The sequence below is a fragment of the Girardinichthys multiradiatus genome, chromosome 9 (assembly GCF_021462225.1).
Source record: "Girardinichthys multiradiatus isolate DD_20200921_A chromosome 9, DD_fGirMul_XY1, whole genome shotgun sequence".
Taxonomy (NCBI): domain Eukaryota; kingdom Metazoa; phylum Chordata; class Actinopteri; order Cyprinodontiformes; family Goodeidae; genus Girardinichthys; species Girardinichthys multiradiatus.
Genome location: NC_061802.1, coordinates 36,462,284 through 36,487,586, shown reverse-complemented (window position 1 = coordinate 36,487,586; position 25,303 = coordinate 36,462,284). Strand labels below are relative to the sequence as shown.

At 41.0% G+C, this 25,303-nt stretch overlaps 2 protein-coding genes across 2 annotated transcripts; one reads left to right on the top strand and one right to left on the bottom strand.

The window, feature by feature from the left end:
• Positions 1-1,946: 1,946 nt before the first annotated feature.
• Positions 1,947-18,296, bottom strand: dhcr24 (24-dehydrocholesterol reductase). Its single transcript, XM_047373925.1, has 9 exons — positions 17,944-18,296; positions 13,540-13,695; positions 10,746-10,851; positions 10,131-10,249; positions 7,158-7,421; positions 6,931-7,074; positions 2,999-3,196; positions 2,720-2,898; positions 1,947-2,627 (listed from the first exon to the last, which is right to left on the bottom strand). The coding sequence occupies exons 1-9, from the start codon at positions 18,172-18,174 to the stop codon at positions 2,474-2,476; spliced, it is 1,551 nt and encodes a 516-aa protein (XP_047229881.1). The 5' UTR covers positions 18,175-18,296; the 3' UTR covers positions 1,947-2,473.
• A 2,453-nt stretch (positions 18,297-20,749) lies between these two features.
• si:dkeyp-51f12.2 (uncharacterized protein LOC100151460 homolog) lies at positions 20,750-25,055 on the top strand. The gene is made up of 2 exons (XM_047375591.1): positions 20,750-21,433; positions 22,851-25,055. Exons 1-2 carry the CDS (start codon positions 21,051-21,053, stop codon positions 23,086-23,088), a joined length of 621 nt encoding a protein of 206 aa, XP_047231547.1. The 5' UTR covers positions 20,750-21,050; the 3' UTR covers positions 23,089-25,055.
• Positions 25,056-25,303: the final 248 nt, after the last annotated feature.

Below are 25,303 nucleotides of genomic sequence, written 5' to 3'. Positions count from 1 at the left end.
TAAACCATTTACCAGTGGTTTTGGACACTGTGAGCAGGGTGCCAGGTCGTGCTGAAAAATGAAATCTTCATCTCCATAAAGCTTTTCAGCAGATGGAAGCATGAAGTGCTCCAAAATCTCCTGATAGCTAGCTGCATTGACCCTGCCCTTGATAAAACACAGTGGACCAACACCAGCAGCTGACACGGCACCCCAGACCATCACTGACTGTGGGTACTTGACACTGGACTTCTGGCATTTTGGCATTTCCTTCTCCCCAGTCTTCCTCCAGACTCTGGCACCTTGATTTCCGAATGACATGCAGAATTTGCTTTCATCCGAAAAAAGTACTTTGGACCACTGAGCAACAGTCCAGTGCTGCTTCCCTGTAGCCCAGATCAGGCGCTTCTGCCGCTGTTTCTGGTTCAAAAGTGGCTTGACCTGGGGAATGCGGCACCTGTAGCCCATTTCCTGCACACGCCTGTGCACGGTGGCTCTGGATGTTTCTACTCCAGACTCAGTCCACTGCTTCCGCAGGTCCCCCAAGGTCTGGAATCGGCCCGTCTCCACAATCTTCCTCAGGGTCCGGTCACCTCTTCTCGTTGTGCAGCGTTTTCTGCCACACTTTTTCCTTCCCACAGACTTCCCACTGAGGTGCCTTGATACAGCACTCTGGGAACAGCCTATTCGTTCAGAAATTTCTTTCTGTGTCTTACCCTCTTGCTTGAGGGTGCCAATAGTGGCCTTCTGGACAGCAGTCAGGTCGGCAGTCTTACCCATGATTGGGGTTTTGAGTGATGAACCAGGCTGGGAGTTTTAAAGGCCTCAGGAATCTTTTGCAGGTGTTTAGAGTTAACTTGTTGATTCAGATGATTAGGTTCATAGCTCGTTTAGAGACCCTTTTAATGATATGCTAATTTTGTGAGATAGGAATTTTGGGTTTTCATGAGCTGTATGCCAAAATCATCCGTATTAAGACAATAAAAGACCTGAAATATTTCAGTTAGTGTGCAATGAATCTAAAATATATGATGGTTAAATTTTCATCATGACATTATGGAAAATAATAAACTTTATCACAATATGCTGATTTTTTGAGAAGGACCTGTATTGTCATACTCATGCTTATTTCAGTCTAAAGTGGTCATATTTCCACACAAAAAAACCATCACTGATAATGCTGATTTCACACTTAAATCCGAAATAGTGTTTCAACGAAACTCTGTTTAGTGAAGAATATTCTAGTTAATGTGTATTCAGTCTACTTGTTTTATATTTCAAATCAGAAATGCAGTCCAAATCTTTTTCAAAAATTGCCTGTTTAATTTTGCACCAAATTGGAAGCATTCTCCTAAATTACGACACCACAGCTTTTAAAGGCAAAATTAGCTTCCCCAACAGCTTTGGTATGCTCATACATATATCTTCTGAAATGAACTCAATGTTACCACATGCATATATAATTGATATTTAATTGTATATTTACATGTAATGACAGTTGGTAGCACTGTTGCCTTGAAGCAAAGAAGGTCCTGGGTTCGAATCCCAGCCTGGGGTCTTTCTGCATGAAGTTTGCAAGTTCTCCCCGTGCATGTTTGGGTTCTCTCCAGGTACCCCGACTTCCTCCTACAGTCCAAAAACTTGACCATTAGGTCAATTGGTCTCTCGGTATGAGTGTGTGCATGGTTGTTTGTCCCATGTGTCTCTGTGTTGCACTGTGATGGACTGGTGACCTGTCCAGGGTGTACCAAGCAGGTATAGACAATGGATGGATGGGTGGATATAGGTGCAATTAGTACTGGTAATTCAAATTGTGACTTTTAAGCTGTATTTTTAAATAATTAGTTATTCAGGAGTTATTAAAAGTTTATTTTATAACATGGAAAAGTATGGAAATCTCCCCATGGATGAGTACAAAACAAACTCATTTCAATTTATAAAAAAACAAAAACAAAGAGCAAATATGATAATGTTGCCACCAAAGGATGAGAATTAACTTTATTATAAAATATATTTTTTATTTGTTTGATTCGGACATTAAAATAGCAGGAGTTGTGCTATACAACAGGTTTTTTCTTTGAAATGATAAAAATATTTCAACAATGCATTACCAGGAATGGTCAGCAACTGAAGATGAAAATATTGCCAAACATTAAGTTTTAAGATAAAAATAGGACATTTAATAAGAGCTTGGGGGCCAATGAGAAATAAAATAGGCTCTGTGCAGAAAAAAAGGATATTAATGACATATCCCTGGTATAAACTCATCAAAAACTGTCATGGCTTTCTTTCATGTCACACAGGAAGTTCTGCAGTCTGCCAAAATAAGTACTTTAGTTTAAAAAAAAAAAAGACTAGTTCAAGAATAAAGAGTGTAGCTCTGTCCTCATGTACAAGAGTTTTTGTTTTGGTAGAAACATTCAGATACTAATAGCTGATTTCAGTGGTGCAACTGTGACAGGATCTCAGATCGGAAAGCAGAACGGACCTCGGCTCAGTGACGGGCAGATTTACAGATTTTATCATAAACTTCAGGGAAAGCTTCCATACAGCCAAACTCAGCTCTTAGCTTGTGGTATAGCTGTCCATCAAACATCTCCCAAAACTCCTCTCGATCCATGTACACATCTGCATACAGCATCTGGAACCTGGAGAGGAGCATTTTATTGCCACAAGTGAATGTTAAATATCAAGTGTTGCCTGTGGCACTTCAGTTTTGACTTTCTGATAGGAGGCTTACCCATGCACCTCTCTGACAAACTTCTCCAGCTGACGTGTTGATGCTCTGGCTTCAAAATGTTTGACCTTTGGCTCCCCGTACGCCCCGATGTCCACATACAGCTCCTCCTGCTGGCCCTTGGGGTGAACCATTCCTCTGCCCGGTGGCAAGAGGAACGGGCACAGCCACAGAGGGTAAACCTGGAAAAAAAAAGCACGAGTTATTTTGACGATTCAAGCGGGACACAATTCATCATAAACAGAGTGCAATGTGACACGTCAATCAATATTTGAGTCTCACGTTGATTTCCTGGTGAAAGCGCGTGATGGCAGCCTGCAAATGCTTCATGGGTACCAGCATGTCCTGGACCACGTGGTGCTGTTCATAGAGACGTCGAATGGTTTCTCCCTGGGTGAGTTTCAGCAGAGAGATCTTAGGAGGAACCATCCATCCAAAAAGCCAGCGGAACACAGGATTGTTGCCAAATGGGATAATATCCTGTAAAAAGGCACAGATTGGAATAGTTCACATCGACATAAAAGGTTAGGGCACTACCTTGTGATGCCAACTGCTTTTAATGAGCTGCGTCATCGGATATTCTTGGAAACAGGATTTAGCCGTTAATGATTAAGTTTGGCCGTTAGATGCTGCTTTGCTTTGTTATGGTCAGAGGTTTACATACACTCATCATCGACGTATACGTCATTTATTGTGGATATCTTTCTAATCCACACAGAGTCATAATTATATATACAGGCTTAAATATATACATATAATCCCTCTAAAATTTAGTCAAGTGTTCTTTAGCAAGTTGCCCCGCACCAAATATTTTTTGGAGCCATCAACAAGCTTCTGGCAGAATTGTGGATGGCTATCTGATCCCTCTTTTTTGCAGAAATGCTGCCATTCATTTAAATTGGTTAGGTGTCTGGCAGGGATCTAGCTTTTAAGCACACCCCATAAATTTCAGTACAGTTTCAGAATGGTTCAGCCGGAAAATTGAATGTTTTAGTGTGACAAGGATTCCAAACTCATTTGAAAGCAGGTTTTGAAATGAATAAAACAGGTTCACATTAACCTTTAAGTCAGGCCAGTGGCAGGAGACTCATCCATTTTTATAAATTTTACCATTTCATATAAGAGGGGTGCTCAAATATCCAGTCAGGCTTATGCAGGAATAAAGGAAGGTGTCATATCAATGTTCACCAGAACATTTCCTGTGAAGGTAATACCAACATCCAAGTCTTGGTTTTACAATAACATGATCATGATCTCATGTTCATAGGTTGCTTTTGGCTGGCACCAAATCAAAAATCCATCAACATCTCCCTGCCGAAGCAGACTAATGATTCATCACTGGAAATCTGTCTCATCCAATCATACACTGTTCACATTAGCTCCTTTTCAGCCCAGTGGAGCCTTGTGTCCTCTTCTGTTCAGGTGTTAATGATGGTACACCTTTCTAGGTTTGTTTCTTGCCTTGATGTAAATCTCATTTCATCATCATCATCATCGTTATCCTCCTCCTCATCATCATCATATAAGTTGATCCTATCAGTTTGTACCCTGCCCTCTGTTTTCAGGTCTGCCCTTTCTTGAATGCAGATTGTGTGTGTGTGTGTGTGTGTGTGTGTGTGTGTGTGTGTGTGTGTGTCTCACACAAGGTGAGGTCTTCATTGTAGTCAGGGGTTCTTATTTTATTTGTGCTCAGATTTTTTTCTCTGCTGTAAGAAACATGCCATAAAACAAGTTTAAATATATATTTTAAACTAATTGTAAGACTTTTTTACCAAGTCTCTTTTTACTTTAAAGTCAGATAGCTTAAGGCAGTGTTTTTCAACCCTGGTCCTCAAGGCACAGTGTCCTGCATGTTTTAGATGTTTCCCTGCTTCAGCACACCTGATTTCAGTTGATGACTGATTAACAGGCTTTTGCTGAACTGCAATCACCCGAATCAGGTGTGTTAAAGCAGGGAATATCTAAACATGCAGGGCAGTGTGCCTTGAGGACCTGGGCTGAACAACACTGGCTTAAGGAATATCCTCTGAAAGTGGTGATTCCATGTTTCCCTTCCTCACTTTCTCTAAATTTCCACCAGAGGGCAGTACTAAAACAACCAGAACAACTTCTGTCTCCGGCCACTAAATTCACAGATGATTTCCATCATTGGCTGTTCTATTTCTGTCTGCTTTTCCACTGAAATGGGAACAGAGACAAAAGTCTTTTTGTCAAACAACACAACAAAAAAGGCAACAGCCTAATGCTCAGAGGACACTATCTCAGGCATCTGTCAAACCAGCACTATGCATAATTCATCAGGCCATTTACTGTTACTGAAAACACCACTGTCATGATATTCTCACTAATGGCTAATGGTGTGTGTGTGTGTGTGTGTGTGTGTGTGTGTGTGTTGTTAAAATGATCTGAGCTCCTGGAAACACAGCTTCTGTGTAACTAAGTGGACCTGTTCATTCAGTTTTTGATTATTAAGAGTTAATTATTGTCCTTATGGGGCCTAAAATGCTGATTTCTATAGGTTAAAGTGTTTTACTTTGCTTTGTGGTGACAGTAAGAAAAAGAGTTGAATTGTTAATCAGAACAAGATTTGTAGGGTTAAAAGGGATAGTCCAGGATTTTTATAGTAATGTTAAAAGCATGAGCAGTTAATTAATCATTTCCTACAGTAGATAAGTCTCTTGGCGCCGTCTTTCAGTATAAATCAAGATTAGTTGGTCCCAGAGGATGAAGCTCACAGCTAGTCCAAGAGGAACCAGGACTAATACAGACTTCCAAAACAACTCCAGCCTCCAATGCGTCACAGCAGTTTATGCAAATGCTATTTTATAAACCTGTAAACGGTCATCATGTTCACATTAGCCGGTTATTTACACCAAAGCTGATGATTATTTAAATGGGCAAAGTAGGTAAGAGGTGGTGTAACCATTTTAAACAAAAGTAACGTGTTGTAAAAGGCAAACATGTGTGTGTGTGCCTACTCATGCACATACACAAACAGGCAGTCTCTCTGATGACCTGTTACTGAAAATATATGAATCTTCCCTCGCTTCAAACTTTACTATCACCTTCTTCTTTTAAAGGGAACAATAAAGGTTCATGCTCTAAACATAAAAACGAAAAGAGTAATAGACTTTTTTTGCAGCCTGACTTTGTTGTTACTGAAGCACCCAGGTGTGTTTCCAGCAGCAGCTGAGACGAGTTCAGAAAGAGGCAGCTTAGTGTAATTTATGAAAGTGGTCTGCCAGCCACATAGTGGTTCAAAATACTACTAATGGAGTATTAATGGACTGCCTCTCAGACAAACTTTCAGACTTTTACTTTCTGATGATAAAAAGAATTGTCAGTATATGAATGAGAGTGGCTTTGAAAATGTGTTAACCTGATATAGATACTGTAACTGCTAAAGGCCAGGTTGTAAAATCCTGCATAATTACATTCAATATAATTTAAATATACTTATTATTCCCAAAACATAATCCATAGGTTTAACTGGTGGATGACATCATGATATATAAATAACTTCACTTCAGACAAAATATATGTGAACTGTGAGCTTGGTTAGGAATGTTTAGGAGGTGAACTATGAACAGTAATGAATTCATTATAAACTGGCTAAACTGAATTTGGAACTTGTTAAGCGTGAACTGGAGAATCACTGAGTCTAGATTCAATGACATAGAAAGAGCCATTTCTTACCTTTTTACAGTAACTCGGTTCAAAAATTGCAAAATGTCCTTCTAAGAAATCAAGGGAGCATATAGTCTGAACTCTGTAGTGATGGAAAAAGGTCATGTAGTTTAATTATTTATTTTCCAACAAAACAGCTTCGGCTGATTACCAAAAAATACTGAACAAGCATTTTTATTTTAATCAATATTATGGTCTTTGATGGTATAACCATGTTTCAACCTGATGATGCCAGGATGTATTGGACCTAAACAGAAGATGAGGCACCATTAAATGTTATTTTTACAGGTGTGTGACCCACCACAGGTTCCAGACCCGAACCCTGTTGGAAATCTTTGGGATGTGATGAAGACATTGCACAGTAATTAAGATCAAGATTCTGGCAGAAACATTCTGGGTGAAAATATTCTGCTCCAAGGTCCTATCCATTATCGATGAGAACAAGCTAAAGATGGGCCTACAGTATTAATGTTAACAGCAGGATGTCATAAATGTAAAAGAACAAGGATGTGTGTGAGTATGTATACCTGAAGCTCCCAGAAGATACTGCGTGTGTGTCGGTGATAGTACTGCCTCAGGGGAATAAACTCCACTCCACTGTGGTCTCCTTTCAGGTAGCTCTCCACATGTTTAAAGAACCAAGGTTTGAAGTGCAGTCCGATTCTGTTAATCTAGTATCCAGGAGGAAGTTCCGACATCAGATGCAGTCAAATAAGTGACAGTGGATTTGCAGGCACGCGTGCCATCACCTTACCTTGTCTGGCTCTGCGTGGTCAGTCAAGGTTCCTGTCATGATAACGGCGGAGTCCAGGCTGTACTGGATACCCTCGACAAACGTGTTCTGCTTGTTCTCTGATGCCTCTGTGAAACGTTTACAGATGTTCTCCAGGTCTCTGACAGGCTCATAGTGCAGCTTCACCCAAGCTTTAGCTGGGACTATTTTAATCTCTGCTGCGACCAGGAACCCCAGAGTGCCGCAGGACCAGGGGACAGCATGGAACAGATCAGAGTTGTCCTCCTGTTTGGGCAAATGCTAGCTAAGTTGCTTTGCAAGAGTACTCAAGCTCCTTTTACTATTTTACTATTCAGCATTTTGTCACATTACAACCACAATGATACATGGTTTTCAATTTTTTTACAAATTCAGTGTCATATGACTTTGTATTTCACTTTCGGATACCCCAAAATTAAATCTGCTGCCATTAATTGTCACCCAATTAGAAAAGCAAAGTTAACCTATGAGTAAAATAATTTCAGGATAAATACATCCTGAAGGTTGTGTGCCATCTGTGGAGGAGCTCCAGAGATCCAAAGCTCAGGTGGATGAATTTGTCGACAGGACAACTAGTCATTAACTGCAAAAATCTGGCTTTTAGAACAGAGTGGCAAGAAGAAAGCTATTGCTGAAAGACCGCCAGAAGAATTCTTGTCTGGTTTTTCAACAACCCAGTAAAGTACACTGGTCACATGACACCAAACTGAACACTTTAGCCAATTTAGAAAACTAACTCTGAACATCACCCCGAACCTACAACCCCCATGATGAAACACGGTGGTGGCAGCATCATGCTGCAGGGATGCTTTTGTTTTCTTTTTAGTTGAAAGGAAGAAGGATGGAGCTAAATACAGGACATTGCCGAAAGATAACCTGTTAGAGGCTCGAAAGACTTGAAAGTGAGGTTGAGGTTCACCTTCCAGCAAAGCAACAACCTTAAACATACTATAAGAACGATGGAATTGGTTCGATTAAAGCATATTTATCTATTAGAATGGCCTAGTCAAAGTACCGACCTAAATTTAATTGAGGATCTGTGGAAAGACATGACAACTGATGTTCACAGACACTCCCTTTTCAATCTGACTGAGCTTAAGTTGTGTTGCAAAGAAAAATGGGTTTGCATAGAGTATGAATGCATGCCACACTGATTTTCAGAAGCAAAAGAAATGGTTTTTGCAATATATCATCTTAAAAATTGTGCTCTACTTTGTGTTGGACTATCACAACAAAAGTGTCACAGGTTGTACTCATCGTCTTCCGCTTATCCGGGACCGGGTCGCCGGGTGCAGCAGAAACACCCAGACGTCCCTCTCTCCAGACACCTCCTCCAGGTCCTCCAGGGGGAGCCCAAGGCGTTCCCAGGCCGGCCGAGAGACATAGTCCCTCCAGCGTCCCTGGCTCCTCTCGATGTGGAGGAGCAGCGGCTCTACTCCGAGCTCCTCCCGGATGGCCGAGCTCCTCACCCTATCTCTAAGGAAGTGCCCATCCACCCTACGGAGGAAGCTCATTTCAGCCGCTTGTATCCGGGATCTCGTTCTTTCGGTCATGACCCAAAGTTCATGGCCATAGGTGAGGGTAGGAAAGTAGACCGACCGATAAATCGAGGAGGCTTCGCTTTTCGGTTCAGCTCTCTCTTCACCACAACGGACCGGTACAGTGCCCCCATTACTGTGGCAGCCGCACCGATCCGTCTGTCGATCTCCCGCTCCATTCTTCCCTCACTCGTGAACAAGACCCCGAGATACTTAAACTCCTCCACTTGAGGCAGGAACTCCCCTCCAACCTGAAGAGGACAAGCCACCTTTTCCGGTCGAGAACCATGGCCTCGGACTTGGAGGAGCTGATCCTCATCCCAGCCGCTTCACACTCGGCTGCGAACCGCCACAGCGCATGCTGTAGGTCTTGGCTAGAGGGGGCCAGCAGGACCATGTCATCTGCAAAAAGAAGAGACGAAATCCACTGGTCCCCAAACCAGACCCCCTCCGGCCCTTGGCTGCGTCTAGAAATCCTGTCCATAAAAGTTATGAACAGGACCGGTGACAAAGGGCAGCCCTGCCGGAGTCCAACATGCACCGGGAACAGGTCCGACTTAGTGCCGGCAATGCGGACCAAACTCCTGCTCCGCTCGTACAGGGACCGGATGGCCCCTAATAAAAGGGCCCCCGATTCCATACTCCTGGAGCACCCCCCACAGGGCATCACGAGGGACACAGTCGAATGCCTTCTCCAGGTCCACAAAACACATGTGGACCGGTTGGGCAAACTCAGATGAACCCTCAAGTACCATGTAGAGGGTATAGAGCTGGTCCAGTGTTCCACGGCTGGGACGAAAACCACACAGAGTTTTTGCCTCTGCCATAGCCCGGGCCGCGGCACACTTGGCCTCCCGGTACCCGTCAGTCGCCTCAGGAGTCCCACAAGCCAACCACAGCCAATAGGACTCCTTCTTCAGCTTGACAGCGTCCCTTACTGCCAGTGTCCACCACCGGGTTCTGGGATTGGTGTTCCTTATGGACAATCACAGAAGTCCAATAACAAAGCACCACTCGGATTCAGATCGGGAGGCCATTCCTCCCGATCATGCCTCTCCAGGTGTCACTGTTGTTTCCCACGTGGTCGTCTATCACAACAAAAGTGTCACAGGTTGTCCCCTGACAAAATGTTGCCTTGTAAGAAGCAAATCTGCTTTGCTTACTATTTTAGTTTTCCTTATTTCTGTTGTCAGACCACATTGCAGTTACTTTCTCTGGCTGGCATGGAATACTCTGTCACCTTACTGGAAAACCAGTCATAACTTTTAACCTCAAATATTGTTTTTTGTGCCCATAACATAATTTGCGCTTCAATACTAAAAAGCTTCATCTAAACCCAGTGTTTCCCTTCTAAATGACTGGTCTACTTTAAGATGCAGGCCTCTGAACTCAAACATATCAATCTTACAGTACTTACCTCTGTGCAGCGCACTAAGCTGCCATCAGCAAGGACCAGTTCATATGCAACACATATGTGCTGAAAAAGCCCATAAACATGGGAAGAAGACTCGATGCCTGTACCCATCACCAGCCCACCTGAAAAAGGAGAGAAAATGTTCAATGCTGCACAAAAGTAATTACATTTCTGTCTGGGTGAGAGCAACAGGGGGGCAAACACATGAGCAGATAACAGCATTCGCCTGCTGTGAGCGTGTTGGTCTGTGGACAGCAGGATAAATGAATGTATCACTGCCTGATGGGAAAACATTAGATCGCTGATGCGTAGATTATGGCATCAGGAAATCCATTATGAAACTCTACCCAGGGGTGCTTCCACTGCTGCAGCCATTTCCTCCCGGTTTCATCTTCTGAGCTGCAACACCAGCCCTCTAACACAATTAGAGAAGTCGCCGTGGCTCTAAACAGGATGTACTGATTGATGGAGAGTATGCAGATCTCCATCTCTCAGTAGGCTGTGCAAATCACAGCTTACTAAGAGATGGATTTTCTATTTTTAGAAAATCAGAAAGATAAAAATGAAACAGTACCATGACGATTACCCTAAAAATAATCCAAAGCGTGCCTAACATACCCACAGTGAGATCATCCAGCTCCGGCAGCACCGGCAGCGTCCAGCCTATGGAGTTAAGGAGCGCGGTCACTTGACCCATGTTGGCAAGTGGCTCGACTCTCACAACCTACAAGATATAGAAAATATACTACCTTACTTGTCCTACTGCTTTTAAAAAAAATGCTTATTAATGATTATTAGAAAGAAATACAAATATTAATAAGTTTTTGGTCAAAGAAAGCCTGACCAAACACATTTTACAGTGATTGATTTAATTAAAAAATAAAGCAGATTGCAAGGCTTGTAGTGCCTATATTGAAACCAGATGTTTACAGACAATGTATAAAAAGACACTTAACCTTTTCTTCTCACATTCTGACTTTAAATCAAACCAAGCTGTCTCTGTTTAAGGTCAGTTGTTAAGATGAACTGAATATTTCTATTAGCAGAATGGCAGAATAATGAGAGAGATTTTTGATTTTATTTGTATTAATACTATGCCTTTAAAGAACTTGTAAAAGCCCAAATGATGAGGTCATGATTTTATAAGCTTTTGAGAGCTTCATTCAAAACTTCAGAGTAAACTGGAGGCACAACTGTGGATGTGTTTTAAGGTAATATACCTTTTTCTTGTGTGACATAATGGTAAAAAAGATCTAAAGAAATTAAGATATCAGGAAGAGAAATATGGGCCTGCTCAAGTCAGGTTTACCTTGGGTGCAATTTCCAGATGCCTAAAGATGTATCTGTTCAATCAATGATATGCGTTTATGAACAAAATGAAAATGTCCAGCCAGCATATTGTTTAGGAAAAAGACAGGTTCTGTTTCCTAGAGTTGAATGGGGTTTGGTGCAAAATCTTTGAATCAACCCAAGAATGAAAATATGTTGAAGCTTGTAAAAGATATCCATTGTGAAAGGAATCATGCAACAACACGGGCAGCAAGGCTACTCTGACAGGAAGAATCCATTGCTCCAAAGCAAGCATAAAAAGCCAGATTACAGGTTGCACATGCACATGGGGACAAAGACCTTAATTTTTGGAGACATTTCACTTAGAAGAGAACAAAATTCCCAACAACACTCATGAGGTTGAATTTAATTTTGCCATCACACTCTCAGATAATTATGCATTTAGTTAGTTATAACTGAGGGTTTCCTGCTTTAATGAGTCAAAATGTCGATTACAGAGAGGGCTTCAGGAGTAAAGATAACCTGAGTAAGTGGATGCAGAAATGATTTAGGCCTAAAGAGAAACTCAGCTTCTTTTGGCTCCTGCTTCCTCCTACCTGCCTCTCTGTGTCCACCTCCAGTATGTTCAACATATTGATCGTAATGTTTTTGTGGGTTGTTTTTTTTTTTTTTTAAACCATGCCCTGTCCAGCAGAGTGCCAAGAAAAAGCCCAACAGATTACAGGTAACGCTTTAAAGCTCTCCTTGATATTTATAAAATAAACTTTATTAGAAACTGCTTTGGGATTATTTAAATTGTTATGAACACAGAGACAAAAACAAAAGAAAAAAAATAAGAAGCACGAAAGAGAGAGAGGTGGGGCAAAAAGGAAAAGGACAAAGAAGGACAAAAGAATGGAGGAGAGAAAGAAGGATGAAGAGATTACTAGATAACACCCTGCTTGCTTCTACACCTGCAGAAACATACATAATAACAGCTTTTTTACCGAAATGTGCACAGTACTAATGAATGCCAGATGTAATTAGAGGTAAATGCAGATCAATATAGAAAATTTGTGCATCTGTTAACACCTGAATCTAAACACCTATGGGCCTGACTGTGAGCGCGCATGTGTATACAAGGTTTCTCCATAAAAATATGCAATAGCGAGTGTGAGCGATGAGCCCACAGGCCCCGTCAGCAGCCGTCTACGGCCAAGTAGATCCAGCCATGGACCCAGAGACCCGAGACCCCGGGACACATCACTCCCCAAGCAGAGGCCCGACAGAGCCCAGGGGTCCAGGCCCCGGGAACCTGCCACCGGGAGTTAGCCGGAAACACCAAAGCACCCAGCCCCAGACACCGAGAACCGCAAGTATACCAGCGGGCAGAGACACCAACCACCAGCAGGTAGTGTAACGGGGAGGAAATAGGCCCCACATTTGATGGGGGGCCTAAACAGATCCAGGAGAGGGAGCAGTCCAAACCTGACACAAAAAACAGGCACACCCAGTCACAATCACACGTTCATACCCTCATGCGTACACATAAAAACACTCACACCCATGCACCCAACGTAAAGACAAACAACAATGGACGTCGTACCCTTACTCACACTCCCCATACACACTCTATACTCCCAGGTCCAGGTGCCAATACCCCATAGGGGCAACCAGCCCGCGGACCCAGGAGGTGGTCCCCTTCCCTCCGGGGGAGGAGACAGGCAGACCGCCCGGCACTTGAACCTGGGCTGGGGCTGGGATAGCACCTAAACATTAGCGACCCTGACCCAAACCCCCGCCCCGACCCCAGTCCCCAACGGCCCCAATTCTCATCCAGAGAAGGAGCCATGTACAAAAGAGGGGTCTACATGGTCCAAACTAGCCTGCCAACCAGAGCCGCCACAGTCCCAAACCCCCAATGAATTCTGATCCTAACCCCATGAGTCCCTCACCCCCAATGAACCCTAACATTATGGAAGGGTCACAAGTATAGTTGGTTATAACTGAGGGTTTTATGCTTTAATGAGTCAAAATGTTGATTACAGAAAGGGCTTCAGGAGTAAAGATAATCTGAGTGGATGGAGAAATGATTCAGGCCTATAGAGAAACCCAGCTTCTTTTGACTCCTGCCTCCTCCTACCTGCCTCTCTGTGTCCACCTCCAGTATGTCCATCATATTGATCATGATGTTTTTGTGGGTTTTCTTGTATTTCCCCACTCTGAGGGAAACAGTAAGCCAGCCGGGTCGACCGGTGCACATGTAGGTCCCACCGCCATTCTTCCTCCACTCACGGACCTGTGTTTGATACAGAAAATATTACCTCGTGTTATTTTGTATTATACAGGGTATCTACTTATTCTCTCCAGCTTATGCATCATGTTTAATTCCAATCAAAGCAAGCCTGAGGAATAAACAGTAATTGCGGCCGTTTAGTGCCTACTTCTGGCCTAGAAACTTAAGAGCACTTGAATTTACACTTAACTGTGTATACAGGACACTGAAAAACCTTCATAAAAGAGACCACATTGCAGTTACTTTCTTAAAATGATATAAACAGTCATTTATCACTGCTAATTCAGTCATTTCTGCTGCTTGTGTCTAAGGTGGGATCACACTTAATGCACACTTTAACAGGTTGTATGTTGATCAGCATGTAATAGCCTTGTGGTTGCTTGTGATCAAAACATTAAACTTTGAACCTCCTAACCCACCTCCACTCGGATTTCAAATTTTGTATTTAGAAATACAACAAGAAGGCACTCTAAAGTCGGGATTCCACCTGGGAAGGGGAATTCACCATGCAGACTCAAATTCAGTATCAAATATGGCCGCAGAGCACATAAAACATAGTAAAAGCTGCAGGTATAACCCCCTTATTAACACTTCTCACATTTAGTCTCTTATTAAACCAATAACAAACATCGCCAAAACCTGTAACTAGAAGGCAACATTGTTCCCAGACCTGAGCTCAGCCAAATCAAACACAGCATGATTACTATGGAGAGCCGTTTCATTCAAAATTAAATAAATAAATAAATACTGCTATTGATAAAGTATTAATGAAAATTCCATGACATAAATAAATATCCCCATGAAATAAAACAAAATAATTATGTTAAAAGAAATTTTCATCTTATTTTATTTAATTAATTTCCAGATTTAAGGATTGGCGAACATTTTGGGGAAAACCTGGTCTGATCCGGAGAGACGGCATCCATCCCACTTTGGATGGAACAGCTCTTCTTTCTAAGAATCTGGCCGAATTTATTAGTTCTCCAAAACTCTGACAACCCAGGGTTCAGACCAGGAAGCAGGGTTGTAGTTTAACACTCCTCTCTGCAGCTTCTGTACTGCTACCCACCCATTACCCTATTAAGACAGTGTCTTGCCCATGGCCAAAATTGAATAGATTAAAAAATAATCTAAAAGGAGGAAATCAGGAAAATCTAATAAAAATAAACACAACTCAGACTAAAAATAAAAATAAAACAATTAAACGTGGCTTACTGAACATAGGATCTCTCTCCTCAAAGACATTGCTAGTTAGTGACCTGATTTGTGACAATCAGATTGATTTATTTTGCCTCACAGAAACCTGGCTGCAGCCAGAGGATTATGTTACTATAAATGAGTCAACTCCTACTAATTATTTAAATTTTCACATTCCTCGAAATACTGGGCGAAGAGGAGGAGTAGCAACCATCTTTCAGTCTGATTTACTGATTAGTCCCAGACCAATCAATAGCTACAACTCTTTTGAATATTTAATCCTTAGTTTTCCTCATCCAAATCGCAAAGCACTAAAACCACTTCTGTTTGTTGTTTTTTACCGTCCACCAGGCCCTTACTGTCAATTTTTAGATCAGTTTTCAGACCTTTTATCTGATTTAGTGTTAAATACAGATAAGGTTATTATAGTGGGGGATTTTAACATTCATGTTGACACTGAAAGTGACAGCTTAATATAGCCTTTAATGCTATCTTGGACTCAATTGGCTTTGCTCAAAACATTAACAAACCTACCCACCTTTGTCTTCATTCTCTGGACCTTGTGCTGACATATGGCATTGAGTGTAAAGACATAACAATATTCTCTCATAACCCTGTCCTGTCTGACCATTTTTTAATAACCTTTGCGTTTAATTTAACCGAGTACTCTACACCTGAAAGAAAATTTCATTATAGTAGATCATTATCAGGCGATGCTGTAACAACCTTTAAAGAATCTGTTCCACTTTTGTTTCCTCATTATCACAGAAAAGCACAGTGGAGGGCAATAATTTTGTTTCTTCCCCTTCACAAATTGATTCTCTTGTTCATAGTGTTACTTCATCATTGCGTGGTGCATTAGATATTGCAGCAACTTACACAGAGTCATAGCTCTGTTGATCCATCCATTCCCTTAGCTCTCAGCAGTCATGACTTTATGGGATTCTTCCAAAATAAAATTGATTCTATTGAAAAAAAAATCTTTGACATACTCCCGAAGACGATTACTTCATCCTCAGCAAGTGAGACAACATTGGAAGTAAAAGTAGAACCTGATCTGTGTTTGGACTGCTTTGATCATGTGGAGCTTCCTGAGTTATCAGAAATATTAGCTTCATCTAAACCTTCAACTTGTCTGTTAGACCCAATCCCAACCAAATTATTTAAGGAAGTGTTCCCTCTGATTACCAGCCCCATTTTAGATATGATTAATTTATCTTTAGTAAATGGATATGTACCACAAGCTTTTAAGGTAGCTGTAATTAAACCTTTACTTAAGAAACCTTCACTTGATCGAGATGACTTGATAAATTACAGACCTGTACCTGAATCTTCCATTCTTATCTAAAATTCTTGAGAAAATAGTTGCTAATCAAATGTGTGAGCATTTACACAGCAATGACCTGTTTGAAGAGTTTCAGTCAGGTTTCAGAGCTCATCATAGCACTGAAACAGCTCTGCTGAAAGTCACTAATGATATTCTTATGGCCTCAGATAATGGACCTGTGTCTGTACTGGTTCTGTTAGATCTCAGTGCTGCATTTGATACAGTCGATCACAATATTCTCTTAGAAAGGCTGTAATATGCTGTAAGGATCAGGGGAACAGCGCTAGGCTGGTTTAAATCTTATTTGTCTGACAGATTCCAGTTTGTTCATGTAAATGATAAATCATCTTTAAACTCCAGGGTTAATTGTGGAGTACCACATGGTTCAGTACTTGGGCCAATTCTCTTTACTATATATATGCTTCCAATAGGTCAAATTATCCTTTAATTATCAGGCTCCTCTCCTGTGGAACCAGCTCCCCGTTTTAGTCCATGAGGCAGACACCCTGTCTACTTTTAAGGCTAGGCTTAAAACTTTCCTTTTTGATAAAGCTTACAGTTAGAGTGGCTTAGGTTATCCTGAGCTATCTCTGTAGTTACGCTGCTGTTGGCTTAGGCTGCTGGAGGACATAATGACCACTTTCACCCTCTTCGCTACTTTCTCACACTACTCTCAGATTTTGCATTATTTGCTGTTATTTCAGCTTTTAACCTTGTTCTCTCTTTTCTCTTCCTAGAAGCTACACCTGGCCTGACTCTGTGTCTACCTGTGACACCTTTCTGAAGGGGGACATCATCCAAGCTTCTGCTGGCAACAACTTAATGCTCAACCTCTACCAATGATCCACATGGCCCTGTCTTTCAGTGTTTAACCCTTTCTCTCTCCTAGACATGGCGATTGACTGAGCTTTTACTGTGACTAATTATATGTGCTCTCTTTCAGACTCTAACCTTGATAACTGGCTCAGAGTTTATCTGTTCTTTCTTTTCTAAAGGACTAAAGGAGCTACATCCATTAACATTTACCTTTCCTTCCCATAGAAAGTACTCCTGGATCAGTGCTTCTTTGTTCTCTTTGTGTATCTGCTCTGTTCTCTCAAACCCCCAGTCGGTCATGGCAGATGGCCGCTCACACTGAGCCTGGTTCTGCAGGAGGTTTCTTCCTGTTAAAAGGGAGTTTTTTCTCTCCACTGTCGCTACATGCATGCTCAGTATGAGGGATTGCTGCAAAGTCAACGCCAGTGACTGTCCACCGTTTCTACATGCTCATCCGGGAGGAGTGAATGCTACAAATCTCTGACTCGATGCAATCTGTTGGGTTTCCTTAGATAGAAAAACTTTTTATCCAATTTGAATAAATAACTAACTCTGACTGAACTGTTCAATGGTTAGGATTAATTGGAATGTATGTACCTGACTTTTGTGAAGTGCCTTGAGACGACATGTGTTGTGAATTGGCGCTATATAAATAAAACTGAATTGAATTGAATGGCCCCCAAAACATTCTGTTAAGGGCCTCATTGACTCTTGGACCGGCCCTGGTTCCGAGTTTCACTTACAAGCTTTTTACATGCATGATTAAAAATACATTAAAATATAATGAACTTCAAGTTGAGCTACATATATATATACACACTGATGATTATTGTGGTACAGGAAACGAGAATAAACCCAGGACACCTGTATTATGCAGGCATGCTGTGAACAGATGATGACGTAGTACTCACCTGTCGCTGGATGTCCCGCACGCGCTGGTCGTGCAGTTTGGGTGCCGAGCACATCTTAAAAATGAGCCACGCTCTCACATAATAATACACATCAAATACAACAGAGAGAGGCAGCAAAAACAAACACACGAATATCCACCGCTGGTGAACGATCACGTAATCCAGACCTTTGACTCTGATCCACAGCAGAAATAAAGCCAGCAGACCTCCTAAATACAACAGCGGACTCATCGTGTCAGCTCAGATTAGAGGCCGGTCTATTATCCCAAAGTCAAGCTTTAACTTCCAACTTTCCAGCTGGGGCAACAGAATAATTCCTAATTTCTGATCACCTCTTTGCTCCGATAGGTGAGAGGAGGTAGGTGGTCTTCAAAGTCCTCCTATACTTAAGGCTAATTGGTCAATATTATTAAAAAGGTGGGGCCTGCCTTCCAGGGTTATATCCTATTGGTTAACCATGCGACTGTAGGGAGTAGCAGAGAGGCTGCATGTCTGCTGATTGGCCAATCATGAAGCAGTGAGGCTCTCACACCATGTAACCTCCCCACATGGGAGTGGGTGTTCATTAGAGACTGTGAATTAACATGGCTAAGTACAAGACAGCAGACTTTAGTTTGTTTTTTAAAATTTGACAGTCTGCATCACTGAAGTAATAGATTTAGAAATGAAAGCAGAAACGAAACAATTCTCTTCCCACCATCTCTCATTTGAGAATGAGAGAATGTGGGTTCATATATAATCTGTGAATCAGTGAAGAAAATGATTATTGAACTTTTATAGAAAACTCAAATTTTATAGAGCTTGGACATGTACTGGGGCAATAATGTTCATTTCATTGTTTTATTAAGTAATTATGAAATGACCTTATTCATTTTTATGTATAATTTATTTTTATGTACTTACTGAAGCTACAAAAGCATGATTAGGAAAAAAATATTGTCACTGAAAGCAATCTTCATTTTTAATTGTTGTTATTTTCTTGTGAGAATCAACTCTACAATCATCAACTTTCACTGATATATATACAGTAAAACAGTGTGAAGAGGCATGTTCAAGTTTCACCCAATAGTGTGAATTTACAAGAAGCAAGATGTTTTTTGGACATAGATTATTTTTGTCTGACTGGGACAATAAGTAAATATTAAGGAATGATTTATAGGAAAATATAGAGCTGTCTTTCATTTGTGTCTGCAGACAGCATTCCACCTGCTTTGTAAGAAAACCAGTAGGAAACCTACTAAGACTGGACAAAGGGAGCATTAATCAGAAAAGCAGCCAAGATTTCCATGGTAACTGGAGGAGCTGCATAGACCCACAGCTCATGTTGGAGTGTCTATTGACAACCAGTTAACTCTACAGACTTTATGGAAGACTGCAAAAAGGAAAGTTACTGGTGAAGGTATGTTTTGAGATGTCCTTGTCGACTGTTTGTCACGCACGGGACTCAGCAAACATGTGGAAGGTGCTCTGCTCAGAATACCAAAACTGAATTTTCTGCCTACATGCAAAATAGTATGTCTGGTAGAAAAATTACACTCTACATCACCCTAAACACACAGCACCCACAATGACGCACAGTGGTGCAGGATTATGCTGAGGGGAGACTTTTCTTCAGCAGAGAGAGGGGTAACCTAATTAGAGTTTTTGAAAAGATGGATGGTTCTACAAGCTGTACGGTAGCACAGTTGGTAGCACAGTTGGTATCGTTGTCTTGCAGCAAGAAAGTCCTGGGTTTGAGTCCTCGGGTCTTTCTGCATGGAGTTTGCATGTTCTCCCCTTGCATGCGTGGGTTCTCACCAGGTACTCTGACTTCCTCCCACAGTCCTAAGACATGCCTGTTAGGTACGTTGGTCTCTGTAAATTACCCTTAGGTGTGTGAATGAGTGTGTGCTTGGATTGTTTGTGTGATGCCCTGCGACAGACTGGCGACCTGTCCAGGATGTACCCCGCCTCCTGGCCATAGACTGCTGGAGATAGGCACCAGCTCCCCCACGACCCACTATGGAATAAGCGGTATAGAAATGACTGACTGACTGACTGATGGTCTGGATGGTCACTGGAGGTTCACATACCTACCAAACTATAGAATGGTTTAGATCAAATCATATTCATGAATTAAAGTCCATACCTAAATCCAAGACTTAAGAAAACCATATTTACAAACACACTCCAGCCAGTCTCAATGCAAGGAAGATTTTCAGTGTCTAAATGTGCAGGTAGACACGTTTAAAAGACTTGCAGCAGTAATTGCAGAGAAAGGTGGTTCCACAAAGTACTGACTCAGAGGGCCTGAATACTTTTTAATCATTTTCCTTCCACGTCTCTGCTATACACTCCTTTGTGTTGGTTTGTCAAATATAATCTCAATAAAATAAAGCTGAAGTTGGTAGCAGTGACATGACAAATGTAAAACAGTTCAAGGGGTATAACTACTTTTGCAAGGCACTGAAAAACTGTCTTCTTCTCTTTATTTAAGACTGGCTGCACTTTATACATTTCTCAAACTAATTAGGGGTCTGAGGTTAGAGTCATATCGCGTTGTTGAACACAGATTGCTGAAGGATTTAGACGTACTATAAATTGTTCTCTATATTATGCCCATTTGTGCTCAGAAAAATCACTTTAACGCACACTCTTACACTCTCTGTCCCTCTTCCTGTCTGATTCCCTCTTGCAGACACAAGCAGGCTAAAGTGGTACCCTTCGGACACATTAGAGGGAGGGTGGGGCGCCAGTAAAGATTTCTTAATGGGCTCTGCCGTTCTCTTGTCCATCTGCCTTGATGATAAACACACAGCTGCTCAACATAAGCCTGATGCGCATCAAAGCTTTCACCATATCCTTTCTTTTTTTTTTGTTTTGCAACAGAACAACAATTTGAAACCTTTTTCAACAGAAGCGGAGCTCCAGGGAGTGAGGATAAACACGTGGACTAAATGATCAGCAGTGTTTCAGCAGTATTGGAGATGATAATGATGGAAACCAAACAGTAAGATTTAGAAGGACTTCTCTGTCAGGGTTTCTGTAACTGTGGTATAAATCTTTTGGATTTCTAGTCTTTGTCAGAGTGCATGGGGACCGCACTCTGTGCTACTGTTTATATGTGAATGACACCATCCAGCCAGTTCCAACCAAACAGAAACCTCAGAGACAGGCTGCAGTCCTGGAGGAGGATGCCTTCTCTGCACCACGGAGCAATCTTCGTCGGAGCCTTCCTCATTGTAACCGGAGGCTCCACAGCCTTCCTGGCCTCCTACCAAAGCCGCCTGCAGGCTTTCTCCCTGTGCTGCGTGGTGCTGGGAGTAGTTATGCTTATCCTGGGACTATTCTGGGCCATGAACAGCAAAAATGTAGTGAACTACAACCACCGTGAGTTTGACCCAGACTGTCCCCATTACCCATACAACGACTACTCCAACTATCCAAGCCATGGTCTCTTCTCTCCTCAGCTGACTCGATTCCCAGAGTCCCAATCAGTGTTTCTACCCAGGTGGGTGAATGAAAAAAATGTGCTGATTGTAAATATTAGTTGTTGTGCACAGTACAGTTTTTCAGAATTTGACTATTCATTTACTTATCTGTCTGACAGAAGCCAGAAAACATGACTCTATCAACTGATAATGCTTTTTCTCAGCCTTATGCTTAAATCCAAAGGGTAGAAAAAAACAATGTTTAAACATCCTGGCCAGTTTATTCTTCCCAGTGCTGTCCTTTTCATAAGGGTTCATATTTCAGTTTGCTTTGATAATAAAATTTGACCACTGACTGTTCACTCACTAAGACCACTTTCATTCCACAAAACACAAATAACATCATCAAGCATGTTGCTGATCAGCCTGAAATATATACAGGAACAGTATATATAATATTGAAAAGCTGTATCTTGAGCTTCAGAAAAAAATAACAAATTTAAGCTTCAATACATTTGAAAATAGTGAATATAAAACTCAAGCAAGACACTTAAGTGATATGTTTAGGAAAGATTTGCGGATGTCAAGAGGTGGCTCTGTGACACTAGCTAGTTGCTTAAATTCCTTTATATCCACAATCAGAGAAGTATGTGGAGATTAAAATATGACTGGATGTGGACCTCTATTGTCTTGCCACCATGCAGAGTAAGATGGATTTTTGAAAATATAAAATCCCGGTGGGTTTGTTGTGAAACAAAGATGAATATGTGGAAGAGCACCACATGCCCAAAGTACATTGGAGGATCTGTGATGCTGTGGGCTTGTTTCCCTTCCAAAGCCCTAGGAACCTGTTTGGAGTGGATAGTATCATGGACTTTTTGAGACTAAATAAATTGTCATTTTAAATCTGGCTTCTGCCAGAAAACTGAAACTGGGTCATCATTGGGGCATTTCAGCAGGATACTCTTCCAAAATAGGTGCCCCCATCAACAAAGAAAACTTTCACCAATGACAAAATCAACAATTTTAAAGCCATCTAAGTCATTAGACCTAAACCTTAGAGAACACATGTGGGGTGAGGTGAAGAGAAGACCTAGCATGTGGATGATCTGGAGAGAATGTGCTAACATGAATTACCAACATGCACCATCCTGGTGAAATGTTGTAGGAGACTCACACAAGTCCGGCCTTTTGGCAGTATTAGTAACAGAGTGCCAATAAGTTTGCTATTTAAAATTTAGTTTAAAAAAATAACATCAACATGTTTTTTCTGCAATAAATAAATGTAATCAAATTCAAGGTTCAATCTTTAAAAAAATATAATTCCTATTTAAGATTATGCTACTGCAATAAAACGTTAATTTGATTTGAGGCATTTTTATAATTTTTTTCAAAGGGTGGAAATAATTATGGAGGACACTGTATAACAAAATTAAATATTTATATTTGCTTTCACATGATTGTTCTCAAACCATGTCCTACTTTTCCTGGCTGTAGGACAATGGAGTGCCACAGGAATGCTGCCCGTGGTGAAGATTTTGACTATCCACCCATGGACTGTGGTGGGTTAAGCCCCGCACCTCGCCCACCACCATGGCTGGAGCCCCCACCACCGTATGAAGTTGCCATCAAGACCACTTGTAGCTCTACACACCTGCGGCGTGCATATTCAGACACGCACCTGGCAACAGAGCCCTTGTTTGGACAGTCGAGGGAGATCAGCTTCGAGGTGTGACACCTCGTCTTCTCTGTATGTCACACCAGAGGATAAATAGGGACAAATTTGATGTTTGCTCCCAACTTCATGATTTAATTGAAGCCTACTTCTCCCTGGTTTATAGCATGTTTTTTTCTATGGTTAATAATTTAAACATGATGAAGTTACTTTGGGGTAGTTTTGTAGTTAGTTTTGGGGCAATTGTTTGGGCAAAATGAAGCACTAAAACTACATAATGATCGCTTTTAACACAAAAAAATATTGAGCTAGCTTAAAAATCATGCTTATATTCCATACTGAGTGTTACGAGATTGTAATTTTAGGGATTAACATGATGATTTGCATCATAATACATGTATTAGAGATACTGGTACAAATGAAGTATGAACTTATGAGTAGCCATGGCACGTTAGCTTAGCTCAGCTTAGCTTAGCAAAACATAATGATGAGGTGAGTTTAGTGTTTTAGAAATGTGGGTTACAACAGATAAACCATGTAATGGTGACATATCAACCGATTTGTGGGTTTTACATTTTTAACTACGTCATTTCTGAAACCAAACGTTTTAATGAACATTGTTTACCTCTATTTGAATGAGACTAATTCATTTAAAGGGAGCAAGGCCTCAGTCATACACCACTGAGCGTTAATGCAGTTTTAATGGCTAAAACACTAAAACCTACAGGAGAAACAGAGATTGGTTCACTTATGGAGCTAGATTTGAAGGGAACATTTGAAGAAATGCTTTTTTTTTTCTTTATCCTCTCTCCATTATAAACCTCAAGACTTAATACAGTGGCTCTCAAAGGTCTACAAACACATGTCAAATGTTAAAAGAATACACCATGATATGTAATGTCTAATATTTTTCCACATATAATGTGTCATATAACCTGCAAAATTCAACTGAAAAGCAAAAAGATTTGCTAGAAGCAGTGAAAAAATACAAATAATTGGCTGCATAAGTGTGGCTTCCCTTAACTTAATACTTTATTGTACCTTTTGACTCAATTTCAGCATTTCTATTGACTTGCCAATATTTGTCCACGCTAAAGTTATCAGAATGTCTCAGATTATCCACAGCCCTCTTTGAGGGACCTTCATTCTGTCAAATTTAGTTCTGAAATTTTACTAAGCCATTCCAAAACATGTCTTTTAAAAACATGTTTGTGGATTTGGGTGTATGCTTAGACACACGGCGATACCCCCAGCTACCACCACCATGTTTATCTGTAGGAATGGTGTTCTTTTTTTTGCACCTAATTGTTGCACAAAACTTTAAATTTGGCTTTATCAGACCATGACATGTTCTCGATGGAGTTTTTTTTGTGTGAAGAAAACGCTCCTGTCTCACAACCGTACTCCATAGCCTAGAGATAAGGAGAATGCCAGATTATTTTGTCACATGTCGAGCTAAACCAGTCCTTGTTGGAATATCTTCTAGATTCAGTGTTGTAGTGAACCTCTCTGCAGCCTCCTGCACAGCTTTAGTAATGTCACTGTTCCAGTTAATTATGAATCACTCCTGACTGATGTACAGTGAGATTCTTCTGATACGTTTTAAACTCCATGTAAACTGTAGCTTTAGCTAATGCAAATGTAGTAAAAAGAGGAAAATCCAACAAAGATAACTGAAGTATATTTTAGGTCAATCAGATTTATTATCCTAGTTCATAAGATGATTCTGATGGAGTTATAATTACTATGGTTTGTCCAAGCAGGCAATGTTTAGAAGTTTACTGAAATCATATGGATGACTTATAGTCGATAATACTGCCATCACATTACATTGCACTATTCATTGTAAGGAAGACGCTGCACTGTCCTTTGATCTTTGACTGAACAAGCACAATAAATGCAGCCTACAGTCACAGCACTACAGCTGGCTAACCGTGTCCTTTTGCATAAAATCACGAAGTGTGCATGTTTATGTGTCTGATTATCATTATTCTTGGAAAATGCAAGATAAAGGCTATGTCAGATTATGTGAGTGCATATTAAATTTCCTTTAAAAAAACTGTGGATGGAGGAGGTTGCTTCATATGTTTGGCTGTTTCTTTAACCATTAATAAACATCTGTAGGTTTTCATTTCCTCCCTAAATATGGTTTGACATGGGTTGAATTTTGGAACACATATACCATATATGTTCCAAGGCTGGACAGAGAAACCAGAATGAGAAGCACAAAATAATGACAATTTGCTGTTGTTTTGTGTCAGTAGCTGTTTGATCA